The sequence below is a fragment of the Dasypus novemcinctus genome, chromosome 12 (assembly GCF_030445035.2).
Source record: "Dasypus novemcinctus isolate mDasNov1 chromosome 12, mDasNov1.1.hap2, whole genome shotgun sequence".
Lineage (NCBI taxonomy): Eukaryota > Metazoa > Chordata > Mammalia > Cingulata > Dasypodidae > Dasypus > Dasypus novemcinctus.
In genome coordinates this window covers 16,335,833-16,347,874 of record NC_080684.1, presented here as the reverse complement: position 1 = coordinate 16,347,874, position 12,042 = coordinate 16,335,833, and the positions used below count along the sequence as shown (strand labels likewise).

General features: G+C 57.4%; 1 protein-coding gene across 1 annotated transcript in view; it reads left to right on the top strand.

Moving 5' to 3' along the window:
• Positions 1–9,259, top strand: part of VDR (vitamin D receptor) — a 51,983-nt gene extending 42,724 nt beyond the window's left edge. The window contains 4 exon segments of the mRNA XM_058309263.1: positions 419–428; positions 4,826–5,016; positions 5,197–5,313; positions 6,025–9,259. Of these exon segments, the coding sequence (XP_058165246.1) occupies positions 419–428; positions 4,826–5,016; positions 5,197–5,313; positions 6,025–6,284 (578 nt within the window). The 3' untranslated portion in view covers positions 6,285–9,259.
• The last annotated feature ends 2,783 nt before the right edge of the window (positions 9,260–12,042 follow it).

The window sequence follows — 12,042 nt, the reverse complement described above, 5'->3', positions numbered from 1 at the left end:
TCCATCTAGTCCCAAATGTTGCTGTGTGTAAACAGCCAGAGAAAAAACACTTTCGAGGTGCCCGTGCGGACGCCGTCGCAACTGGCTTCCGTCCTAACTCCAGGGAGTAATGCTCGTCTGTGCAGCGTTGACCGTTCCCTGCTCTCAGGGGAAGCAGGAGGAGATGACCCCCGAGGCCCTCTCCAGACGCTAAATGTGGGTGTTTCTAAGCAGTGGTTGGGACTGAACATGTGGGAACCCGTCATATCAGTTACCTACTTAACCAGCTGCGTGGTGCTGCCCCCTCCTCTGCCCTTGATCTCTATCCCTCAGCCCCCCACTGCCACGTACTCTGACTCACATAGCACTACCGCCCCTCAACTTCTCTGCCCAAAGCTGAGCTGAAGCCAACCCTGTTCTTTCCCTTAATTTTCCCCAGAGTTCCCTTGGTGAGCTCTGCAGTCCTGGCCAAAGTTCTGTATGAGCAGGTACTGGAGATGCCCAGCTCTCGATGCAGATCGGTTAGACCGAGCCCAAACACCCTTGGATTGACCTCTCTCTCTTCAGCATGGTTTTGAGAAGTCCCAGAATGGAATGTTTCCTCATGAAAACAGAGGCCCTGACGTGGCCCCTGCCTGTGGCTGGACAGCGGTCATGCCGAGCCTGGGCTGGAGCTCGAGCCCGGGCAGGCAGGGCCAGGTGCTCTCTGGCTCTACCGGTTTCCACGCTTAGGGGTTCTGTTTTTCCCAGAAGTGAAAGAACAGTGGCCGCGTCCCTGGTGGCTTTGATCTTGTTGCTGTAGGCAGGGGTGGAGGGTGTGGGGAGCGCAGGGGGAGGCTTTCGTGCAGGTGAGTGGGGAAGGGGGCAGCAGGAGACTCCAGGGCAGGCGCGGGGCCAAAGCGGGGTGGGGCCATCCCGGGGCCGTGCTGGGCACAAACCGCCTTGGCCCCGCTCCCGCCTCCCGCCTCACTCCCTCAGCCTCGCCGCCTGCACCTCACAGATCCCTTTCCTTTCCCGAGCTGCACAAGAAGTGCATCACGGAGGTGGTGCCAGGAGCAGCATCTAAGTGGCCAGCAGCAGCCTTGGACCGGGGAGGAACCCACGGACTTCCAGGCTTCAGAGCCAAGGGTGATGCCCAAGAGACCAGACCCTCTGCAGCCAGCCCCGTGGGCTCAATGCCTGCATCACCCCATTTCCATTCCTTGGGTCGATCCTAGGCCAAAGGCCTGGGGTCATCATGTTTCCCTCATCATGAGCCCTTTCCTCCACATTCATTCATTCATCCACCCATCCAACAGCTTCTGTATCCCTGTGAGTGATGAAGTTTGCCTAGGACACAGAGCCTGGCCTCCAGGGATCCCATGTCAGATGGAAGAAAGAGGTAACCAATTGCTGTAGAGATAAGAGCTTTAGGGAAGTGGATGTGGCTCAACAGATAGAGCGTCCGCCTGCCAAATAGGAGGTCCAAGGGTTCGATACCCAGGGCCTCCTGGCTCATGTGGTGAGCTGGTTCGTGTGCACTGCTGCTGTTTGCAAGGTGTGCCCGCCCATGCAGGGATGCCCCCACGTAAGGGTGCCTCCCATGCGAGGAGTGGCCCCTGCGCAAGGAGAGCCGCCCTGCCCAAAACCACAGCCCGCCCGCCAGGAGTGGTGCCACACACAGAGAGAGCTGATGCAGCAAGATGATGCAACAAAAAAAGAGACACAGATCCCCAGTGCCGCCTGATGAGAATACAAGCAGACACAGAAGAAAACACAGCGAATGGACACAGAGAGCAGACAGTGGGGGGCGGAGAAGAAATAAATAAACAGATCTAAAAAAAGAGAGAGAGAGATAAGAGCTCTAACACAGGCCTGCTGGAGGCACCTGGGGAAGACAGGAGTGGAGGGCCGGCCTCTCCTATTGTGGGGAGGGGGTGGGCAAGACAGATGACAAGGCATTTTCAAAGCACATCTCAGGAGCCCAGAGGCGGCCACAGGTATGTCGACTAATGAGGGCATAACTACCACGCAGGGCCAGGGAGGGGGCACCGCGTCTGAGCGGGCACCTGTCATAGCAAGAACAAAGTCTCTAACCGGTACCCCTCAACTCTCCTTCTCCCCTCACCCTCTGCCATCCCAGCTCTAACTGTGAGCTGCACTGAGGAAGTCCCCCCCCCCGTGTTTCCAGGCTGTGGGTGGCAATTGAGGGTCATTTCAGGTTTGCTTTTGCAGAAGTAGCATGTCACAATAAGCTGTGAGCCCACCGACATCCCTTCTGACCAAAGCATTCGTGGGATGTGGGTTTGCTTATGGCCGTGCTTTTTCTTTTCTCTCCGTAAATGGATATATTTACTTCGGTGTTTATTAGTCAGTTGAGTACATGTAGTTGTGCTGGTCATCCATTTCGAGTGGGGCTTCGAACAAGGGGTTCTATGTAAAGGTATTCTTCACAGAATTAGGTGTAGTAGCAAGAATTAGAAACAACAAAAATGTCCAAAGCCAGGCGAATGGCAGACTGATCAAATAACTCTGTAGCATACAGATGTGAAGTAGCATTATGCCAACCAAGAAAAACTGGACTAAAGAATTTTTAGTGCCGTAGAAGTGGGATACAAAATTTCTTTATCTGCTCAAGTTGGTACAAACTCAAGTATATTAAGACAAAAGATATTTACCTAGAAAACAGATAGGAAAGAAGTACACCAAAAATGTTAACTGGGGAAACGGACTTGACCCTGTGGTTAGGGCGGCGTCTACCACATGGGAGGTCCACGGTTCAAGCCCCGGGCCTCCTTGACCCGTGTGGAGCTGGCCCATGTGCAGTGCTGATGCGCGCAAGGAGTGCCGTGCCACGCAGGGGTGTCCCCCGCGTAGGGGAGCCCCACGCGCAAGGAGTGCGCCCGTGAGGAAAGCCGCCCAGCTCGAAGGGAGCAGCCCGCCGAGGAATGGCGCCGCCCACACTTCCCGTGCCGCTGACGACAACAGAAGCGGACAAAGAAACAAGACGCAGCAAATAGACACCAAGAACAGACAACTGGGGTGGGGGGGGGGGATTAAATAAATAAATAAATCTTTAAAAAAGTTAACTGTAGTTATGAGCAATTTTTATTTGCCTTCACATTTTTTTTCTGAATTTACCCCAAATTTAATGATGAACATGTTTTACTTGTATAAGTAGTTGAAACCAAAATGGGGGGAGCTTGTTTTAATTTTTTGAAAATGTAGATCGAGCATCTAGAGAAAAGTCGCAAGGGTGGTGGGACATCTAGACACCATGCCTTTAGGACTGTCGATCCTGGAGAAGCCTCAAGGGGACACGGTGGCTTTCTTTAAATGGTGAAAGGAGTAGCTTGTGGCTAGTGGAAAAGTCTGGTTCCATGTTCCTTGAGAGGACAGAACTACAAGAAAGGGGATGGCATCTATTACTATGTGGTCGTAGCTCAATTCCAGAGGCTTGTAACTCAGCAGCCAACAACCTCAGTGCTGCTCCCAGCGGCCGTGAGCTCCCTGGCGCCGGGAGAATTCTGCAGGGGCTGCAAGGGAGCACCTGTCTCGGGAATGCTGAAGAAGGAACTGGAACACATGGTCTGGACGAGGGCCCTTCCAACTCCAGCATTTAGTGATTTATTTTCCAGTGCAGTCCCTTGGCCAGCCGGCCTGATCAGGAGAGTCTTTTCATCCTCTGTCACCCACCGCCTGCTGGTACAGAACTGTCATCACTTAACACCACTTCCCCCTTTTCACACATCGTAGTGCTGCCACAGAGCAGATGACAACCCACTACAGGATACGCAGGAGGAAATACACAGCCAGGACGAGAAAGGGAGCAACAACGGGAAGCATGTTGGTCTCCGAACCCTGCTTTTGCGTTGCTGTTGCTCAGACAAGCCCCAGCTGGTAACCCAGGATTATAGAATGAGTCATGGGCCCGACTCAATCAACATGTATTGATTGATCCTCTTGTGGTGCACGGGGCTCAATAACCAGTGTGCGGGCAACGGTCGGGCGATTATGAAGCGGTGCTGGCCCTCACGGGACTTACGGCTAAGAGCTGGAAGCAAGCCCCTAAAGAACAGAGCTGAAAGGAAAGGGGCAAAATAACATCTCAAGTCATGTGCAGTGGGCCACAAAGGCAGGGCTCGTTATGCCAAAGAGAATCGGGAGGGGAACCAAAGGAGACCACACTGGACCCAGGACCAGAGCGACGAGACGGGGCATGGGGAATGCTCACGGGCATGGTGAAGTGAGAGCGCACTGCATCTAATGTGGGCAGCCAGCGCTGCTGGACTGGACGGTGGAGGGAAAGGAGGCTAGAAGGACCATGTGAAGCTACCGAGGTGAGGGTGAGCCAGTGAGGACGGCTGAGCATGGAAGAAAGATGAATGAGAGACCTGAGAGGTTGGAGCCCAGGAGTCTGATGAGAGATGGGGGAGCCCCAAGCCAGGCTGGTCCCGGTGGGGCAGGGGATGATGTCATGGGCTCGAGAGATGCTCTGGAGACGGAGCTGGCTGAGCTTTACTGCTGGGAGCAGGAGGCGGGAGAGGAAGTGACAGAGCGGGAGCCATGGCATTTGCGGAGCATCAAATTCATGCCACGACGCTGGGAGCTTCGCCAGCCGCTGTCATCCATCCTGTCCCTAGTGGCTCTTGCTCCTGAGGTCTGGAGACCCTGGCCAGTCCCTGGGGTCCTTTCCTTAGTAGCTGGGTCACGTCGCTGCTTGGCACACGATCGCAGCCTTGAGCTGCTCTCCTTCGAGCGACGGGTCTTAGCCTTCGCAGCCGGGCTGCCGACTCCTCGACGGAGGACCCAGGGCACGTGCTGGTCCCCCGGTTAACGTCTGTGCGCCATCCGAGCGGTAACCCAGGCCCCCCCCCCCCCCCCCCCCCCCCGCTCTCCCCGGCAGAGACCTCTCCTCCGACGACCAGATCGTGCTGCTGAAGTCCAGCGCCATCGAGGTCATCATGCTGCGCTCCAACCAGTCCTTCACCATGGAGGACATGTCCTGGACCTGCGGCGGCCAGGACTACAAGTACCAAATCAGCGACGTGACCAAAGGTGCGTCGGCTGCCGCGCTCTGGCTCCACCCCGCGCGGGCTCGCGGGACCCCCTTGGGCCGATGGGAGGGGGCGAGGCCGCAACGGGGTGGGGAGAAGGGGGAGGGTCAGGCCCCGTCGGGGCGGGGCGGGGGGGCCCTCGGTTCTGCCCACAGCCCCCCGGCCGCTCTCTCTCTCCCAGCTGGACACAGCCTGGAGCTGATCGAGCCCCTCATCAAGTTCCAGGTGGGGTTGAAGAAGCTGAACCTGCACGAGGAGGAGCACGTGCTGCTCATGGCCATCTGCATCGTCTCCCCAGGTGCGGGACCTGGCGGGGGGGCCCGGGGCGTGGCTGTGGACAGTTTCCCTCCCTTATTTCGGAGGCAGTCTTCTGCGACTCGTGACCTCTCGTGCCTGTTGGGGTTGAGAAGAGGGAGAGAAGCCCGAGGCGGCGGTTATTATGGGAGCGTTCTATTTGGGAAGACCCACAGGGGGCAGCCGAAGCAGCCTCTGCGTGGGGATGGCCGAGGCTCCCGCCCCCAGCCTGCAGTGTGCACCCACACACTCGTTCCTGCACCCCAGTTGCCTGAGCTCCTGCAGACAACCAGGCGCAGTGCTAGGCACGGGGATTCAGCAGCAGGCAAGGTCCCTAACGCGAGGCGATTCTTAAAAACGAGGAAGCACGGGGCACTGCAGGAGAGTTTGCTAGGCCGGACGCTGCTGTGGTCTGGGGCGTGGGGTGGGAACATTCAGGAAGGGCCTCCCCGAGGAAGGTCTTTCGAGTCCACCCTTGAGTTAAGTCGGGCAAGGACGGAGCCGAGTTCCGCGCAGAGGGCACTTCACACGGATGGGACCCGAGAATGGAGGAGGCGAGGACAGGGCCGGGGGGGTCCGAGGGTTGGCTCGGGATTTGCTCCTAAATGCAAAGTCGTGGAGGGGCTCGGGCGGGGCGGGGGGAGGCCAGGGGGCGCCGAGGCCGGGCGAGGGGCGGTGGGGGATGGAGCGGTGAGCCCCCTTCCTGTGCCCACAGACCGGCCCGGGGTGCAACACGCTGCCCTGGTGGAGGCCATCCAGGACCGCCTGTCCACCACGCTGCAGACGTACATCCGCTGCCGCCACCCCCCGCCGGGCAGCCACCTGCTCTACGCCAAGATGATCCAGAAGCTGGCCGACCTGCGCAGCCTCAACGAGGAGCACTCCAAGCAGTACCGCTGCCTCTCCTTCCAGCCCGAGTGCAGCATGAAGCTCACGCCGCTTGTGCTCGAGGTGTTCGGCAACGAGATCTCCTGACCAGGGCGGCCGGCGGTGGCGTGGGGGGCCCGGGGCTGGCCCCCGGCGGTCGTGGGCCCGGGGACTGGCCGCTGCCCAGTAGCCGTTCCCACCCGCTCAAGCCCGGCCCTTCCTCTCCCGCCTCCCCCCCACCTCCCGCTGAGCCCGTCCTCTCCTGCGCGACCTCAGTACCGGGACCCCCTTTCCCACTGGCTACAGGCTGTGCCCAGTCCCCGGAGCCATGAGGAATTGCTGCGTATGTGACAGAGCAACTCAAGTGGGAGCAGAGGGCAGAGGCCGAGAGGCAGGACGCAGGTCTGGGCGCCTCCACCTCTCCAGCAGGAGCTGCTGGCCGGGGCCGGGGGCGCCAAGGCAGGGAGGAGAACTGCACCTGTTCCTCAGGGAAGAGCTACCTGTCCCCCTGCCCACTGCACAGCCCGGTGGGGCTCCCTCGCCCCCTGCCCCGCTCGGGGTGAATCACTGGCCCGCGACGCCCACCTGCCTCCGCCCCATCCTGCAGCCACCGTGCCAGCCCAGAGCCGGGTGCCACGATGGGGCCCTTCCTTGGCCTCCCCACCCCCCCGGCCAGCCTCGGACGCTCCCTGCCAAGGATGACCGGAAGCAGGCGACCGAGGTCAGGACTGCCCCCTCGCCCACCTCTGCCGGCCAAAGGGGCCCTGCCGCCCCTCACACCATGTCTACCCGTCGCTGCGACAGGCCCCACCGTGGTTCCGGCGGCATCTCTGCCGTGCTGAGCCCAGCTTTCTCCACGTCACCTGAGCCCCCACTTGTGGGGGGCCCAAGGAGGGAAGACAGCAGGGTCTGGGCGACAGGGAGTAAATACACCCAGCCTCACAGAAGAGCAGGGGACAGCGAAGAGCCTGCGGCCTAGCCCGCGCCGCCGCCGCCGCCTCGTGTCTGAGGGGTTGGTTTTGGCAGGACCTCTCGCCCTCCGGCCGTCCACGGGGCAGGACGGAGGCGCCCCGGTCAGAAGAGCTGCTGGCATCACTGTCACCCGTCCCCCCCGCCCGGGAAAGGGGGAGCCTGCCCCCGGCTGCAGAGCCCCGCCTGCTGCGGCCTCAGGAGCTGACGGCGCCTCGCCTTGGGATTACCAGGCGCTCCGGGCACGGGCCAGCTCTCCCCACCACCCCGGAGCCCGGGACGCGGTGCCCTCCACCGGGCCCACGTCCTTTCCACCTCGCCGGGCAGGGGGAGGACGACTTGCAGCCGCCCGCAGCCCGCGGCGCGCTCCCTGCCTGCCTGGGGGGAGGCTGCCGTGCACCTGCGAGAACCGGGAGCTGCTGCCCGCCTCCTCGGGGCGTGGAGCGGAGGGGGGAGAGGGCCGGCCCCCGGCGCCGGTCAGCGTGGAGGGCCGCCTGATGGCCGGCTGGTCCCCTTTGTCGCCCGCCACCCTTTTCCTGAAAGTCCCGCGGCAGGGCGGGGGGGCGCCCCTAAGTTCAAATGTGATGTTCTCCTCTAGCTGAGCCAGGCTGCGCTGTGGGGTCTCCCCGTGGGGTCACTCCCAGGAGGGAGCTCTTGGCCAGGGTGAGGCGTGGGTGTGTGGGGCCAGTGTGGAGGGGGGGTCTTCCACGCGGAGCCAGAGGGCCCTTCCGGAGTGACTGGAGTGGGGAAAATGCGGCCATATTCGATGCATCGACAGGGAGCTCTTGTCAGGAACGTGGAGCCCAGACCCCCAGGGGATGTGCCGTGTACCCGCATCCGCTGGCCCCTGACCCCAGCAGGAATCAGACTCAACACTGGAAGAGCCGCCCGCATCCCCCTGACCCAGTGTTCCTCAGAGGTCTGCAGAGGAGAAGACATCTGGCGGCCACGTTCCTTCCTGCCGCACATACAGCTTAATCTCAAATGCATCCGACAGGAGGGGTTTTTCCAGACTCCTTTTGTACTACGTTCTAATATAGAGGGTAGTAGGCACCGCGGCTGACGAGATATTTATAAGGGGGACACTCACATTGTGACATTCTACACATTAATTATTCCTTTTTTTATTTTACAAATTAGGGCAAGACCCGTGTTATTTGATTTTAGCAGCAGAACACATTGGTCCAGGAAAAGTTGACAGCGGGCTCTTAGAGGAGGATGTGACTGACCCAAGCTCACAGAACTGGTTAGAAGCAGTGCCCGGGCTGGGCCCAGACCTTGGACTCGCTGTCCAGTGCTCTTTCACTACACCACGCCTGAGCTTAGGCCCCATTCTCCCTGTAGCTGACACCGTTCCTTGGGGGAATACCCAGATTTTACACAGAGCAAGTCTAGATGCAGGGCCCCTTCTCTCCCTGCGTCATAGCCCCCGTGGCCCATCGGGGTGGGGGGCTCCTCAGCTTTTGTCTCAATGTGAATCAGAACCCCCCCCCCCAGTGGCCCTGGCCTGATGGGGTCTCTGCCTCAGTCTGTAAAATACTGTTGCCTTATCAATAAAGTGCATCTGTCTTTGTACTGTCTCCACCTTCCCAGCTCTCCCTCTCCAGGAAACTCGCATGGATACACCACGAATATCAGTAACTCACCCCTGGAGCCCACGATAACCCAGACCACTCCCCAAGGGAAGTCTGGGAGCTGGAAGAAAAGAGAAGTGGGGAAAGCCCGGCTTTGTGGGAGTCGAACTGGAGGAAAACGTTACCATTCTGTTTTCGAATGGGGGTGCAAAGATAGACACTTATAACTAGAAGACTTTTAAAATATACTATTGGAAACCCAGGGAAAGGTATGCCAAATAATCAAGATTCTGGGAGCCAGGAAAATCCTCCTCCTGGCTAAATGGGAGCAAAAGCCAAGTGTGGCCAACTGGAAAGGCTGGAAACAAAGCAGCAAAGGAAGGCTTTAAAGAGTGCCTCCAAAGAGAAAAGAAGTTTGCCAGGCATTTCTCAAATAAATCGATGAAGAAAGTGTTGCTTATGGTGACAAAAATGGCTCATACTTAAACAGCACTTACTTTGTGGCAAGAATTGCTGTAAATAAATGCTTTATGTGAACCAGCTCACTTTGTCCTTTTTAAGGACCCTAGGGGACATGGACAGTTATTACTTGCATTTGGCAGAGGGGGTAATTTGCCCAGGCGCAATGGTGGTAAGTGACAGAGATGGGATTTGAACCCTTGGCTCTGGAAGCCGTTAATTAACTGCCATATTATACTGCTTCCTTTTGAGTCGAGGGACTTGGCAAATAAGGGACAGTCCTGCCTGCTTGCTACTAAAGATGATCTGAGGAGGTTCCCGTTCCTACAGTGGGCCCTGAGATGGGAAAAGTGGAGGTGACGGATCAAGCAGTGCTCTCCCCTCAGGAAGTCTTCAGTCAGTTGTGTGGTACCTGCCCGAGCATCTCAAAGAGTAAAACCAGCCACTGTTGTCAAAAATGCCCGTCTTGGGAGCAGAGGTGGCTCAAGCGACTGAGCACCTGCTTCCCACATGGAGGTCCCGGGTGTGGTTCCCAGTGCCTCCTGAAAAAAGACGAACGACAAGCAAACAAACAAGAAACCCAACTCGGCAGAGCCAATGTGGCTCAGTGGTTGAGTGCTGGCTTCCTGCTTATGAGGTCCCAGCCCTGGTACCTAAAAAAAAAAAAAGCAGCAGCATGTCTTGCATTAGAAATGGCTACCGTGCTCAGGATTGGAGATTGCAAGTTATTCTAAAGAATAAACAGGATTTCCAACAGGCCCCTGGAGTTTAGCTGATATTCCCGTTTCTTACCCCCACATTCCCCACATTTCCCAAGGAAGTGGAGTTTCTGATAAGAATAGCATAGCTAAACCTGGCACACAAACATAACCAACCAGTGACACAACATAGTGATGTTTATGAAGGGAAATCATGCCCAATCAGTGTGTTGGCCTGGGACTCTGTGGATCTCATCTACTTTAATTGTTCCAAAGTATCTGAGAAGATTTCCAACCAAAGGCTGGAACTTGTCACTGTGGGGTGGGATGGGAATGAAAGAATTGGAGATGGGCTTAAGAGCTATTTTTGTCATTAGAAATGAATGCACTTAGAGAAAGGGCCTTAGCACCTGGATAAATGAGTATGCCTCTGGCTGGAGAAGTATAAAGAATGGAGTCTTTATAAGCTGTTTCAGAGAATCTTATTTAGCATTTTTATAGAGGATCTGGAGGAATACAACATCTCCAAGGTGGTGTATAAACTTTTTCTGAGCAAGCTGAGAGGAATGGACCTCAGGAAAATCTTATAATTGGGACAAAGTGATCTTAAGTTTACCCGTTCCAAGTTTTGGTTCTGCAGCTGTGCTGTTCAGTAAGGTAACCACTAGCCACGTGGGGTTATTTAAATTTCAGTTAATCAAAATTAAATAAAAGCAAAAACGTAGCTCTTTCGCTGTAAAAGCCATATTTCAAGAGCTCAGTCGCCCTGTGGCTGCGCAGCCACAGAGCATTTGCTCGTCGCAGTTCTGTGGGACAGCCCCGGTGTACGCCAGGAGGCCTTACCCAGTTCTAATTGCAGGTGGCTGCCTGAGAGATGCTGCTTCATTGTGCTTGCGTCGGTCTGTTGGGCAGAACAACCACGAAACTGTCTGACATCTTATTAAAAAAATGTATCGGGAACATCTTCGCCTTACGTTGAGTTATGCGCTGCTAGGAACAGGCCTGCTCCTCAAGAGACATAAGGAAAACCACGTCCTAGGCGTGGGGCTGGTAGGGCAGAGCTTCCTGCGGCACACATCGGCGCGGGCGCCTGCACGTACAGGTTCCTTCAGCCCTGGGGACAACCAGAGTGGGGAGGCCAGAGCCCTCAGGTCACCGTCTCTAGCTCCTTGGCGGCTGTGCACGGGGTCTGCCTGCCCCTGGGCCATGCAGGCGGCAAGCAAGATGAGCGACATGAGGCACTGCCGGCCCGGCCAAGGCGGTGGCTCACCATGCGGGGCTCCTTTGGACGGCTAAGCGCTCCCTGTGGACAAGGGGTCTCTCGGGCCACGGGAGGAGTCTGCTCCAAGGGGCCCAGAAGCACAGCACGTGTGGAGCTGGGAGGCCCGGCACGGGTGACCGGGGAGCTCTGCTCCCAACTGCTGCTCTGAACCTCTGCACCCAGGCCCATGAAAGAGGATAAAGCGAAGAGTGTTCCAGGTTGGGTCCTGGGGAAGTCTGCTCTGAAAGGTAGATCCGAGTGCAGGGAGTTCATTAGGGGGCTCTCAGCAGGCAGAGGGAGAACTTGGGCTGCGGTGCCATCCACAGAAGGTCTCAACTAGCCAGTATGGGGAGCTCGGAAGCTGGGATGGCTCTTCTGGTTGCCCCAGTTGGGGCGAGGGATCTGGGCTTTTAACAGTTTTATTTTTTTATTTATTTCTCCCCACCCCCCTCCCCAGTTGTCTGCTCTTTGTGTCCATTTGCTGTGTTCTTCTGTGACTGCTTCTATCCTTGTCAGCGGCACCGAGAATCTGTGTCTCTTTTTGTTGCATCATCTTGCTGTGTCAGCTCTCCATGTGTGCGTTGCCACTCCTGGCAGGCTGCACTTTCTTTTGCGCTGGGCGGCTCTCCTTACAGGGCGCACTCCTTGCGCGTGGGGCTCCCCTATGCGGGGGACACCCCTGCATGGCAGGGCACTCCTTGCGTGCATCAGCGCTGCACATGGGTCAGGAGGCCCGGGGTTAGAACCGTAGACCTCCCCTGTGGTAGGCGGACGCCCTATCCGTTGGGCCAAATCCACTTCCCAGATTTGGGCTTTTATATCCCAGCCTCCACTGGTCTTTGGAGGCAGGCAGGGCTGGGGGCTATTTTCTTAACATTTTTTTTTTTAGGTACCAAGGGCTGGGA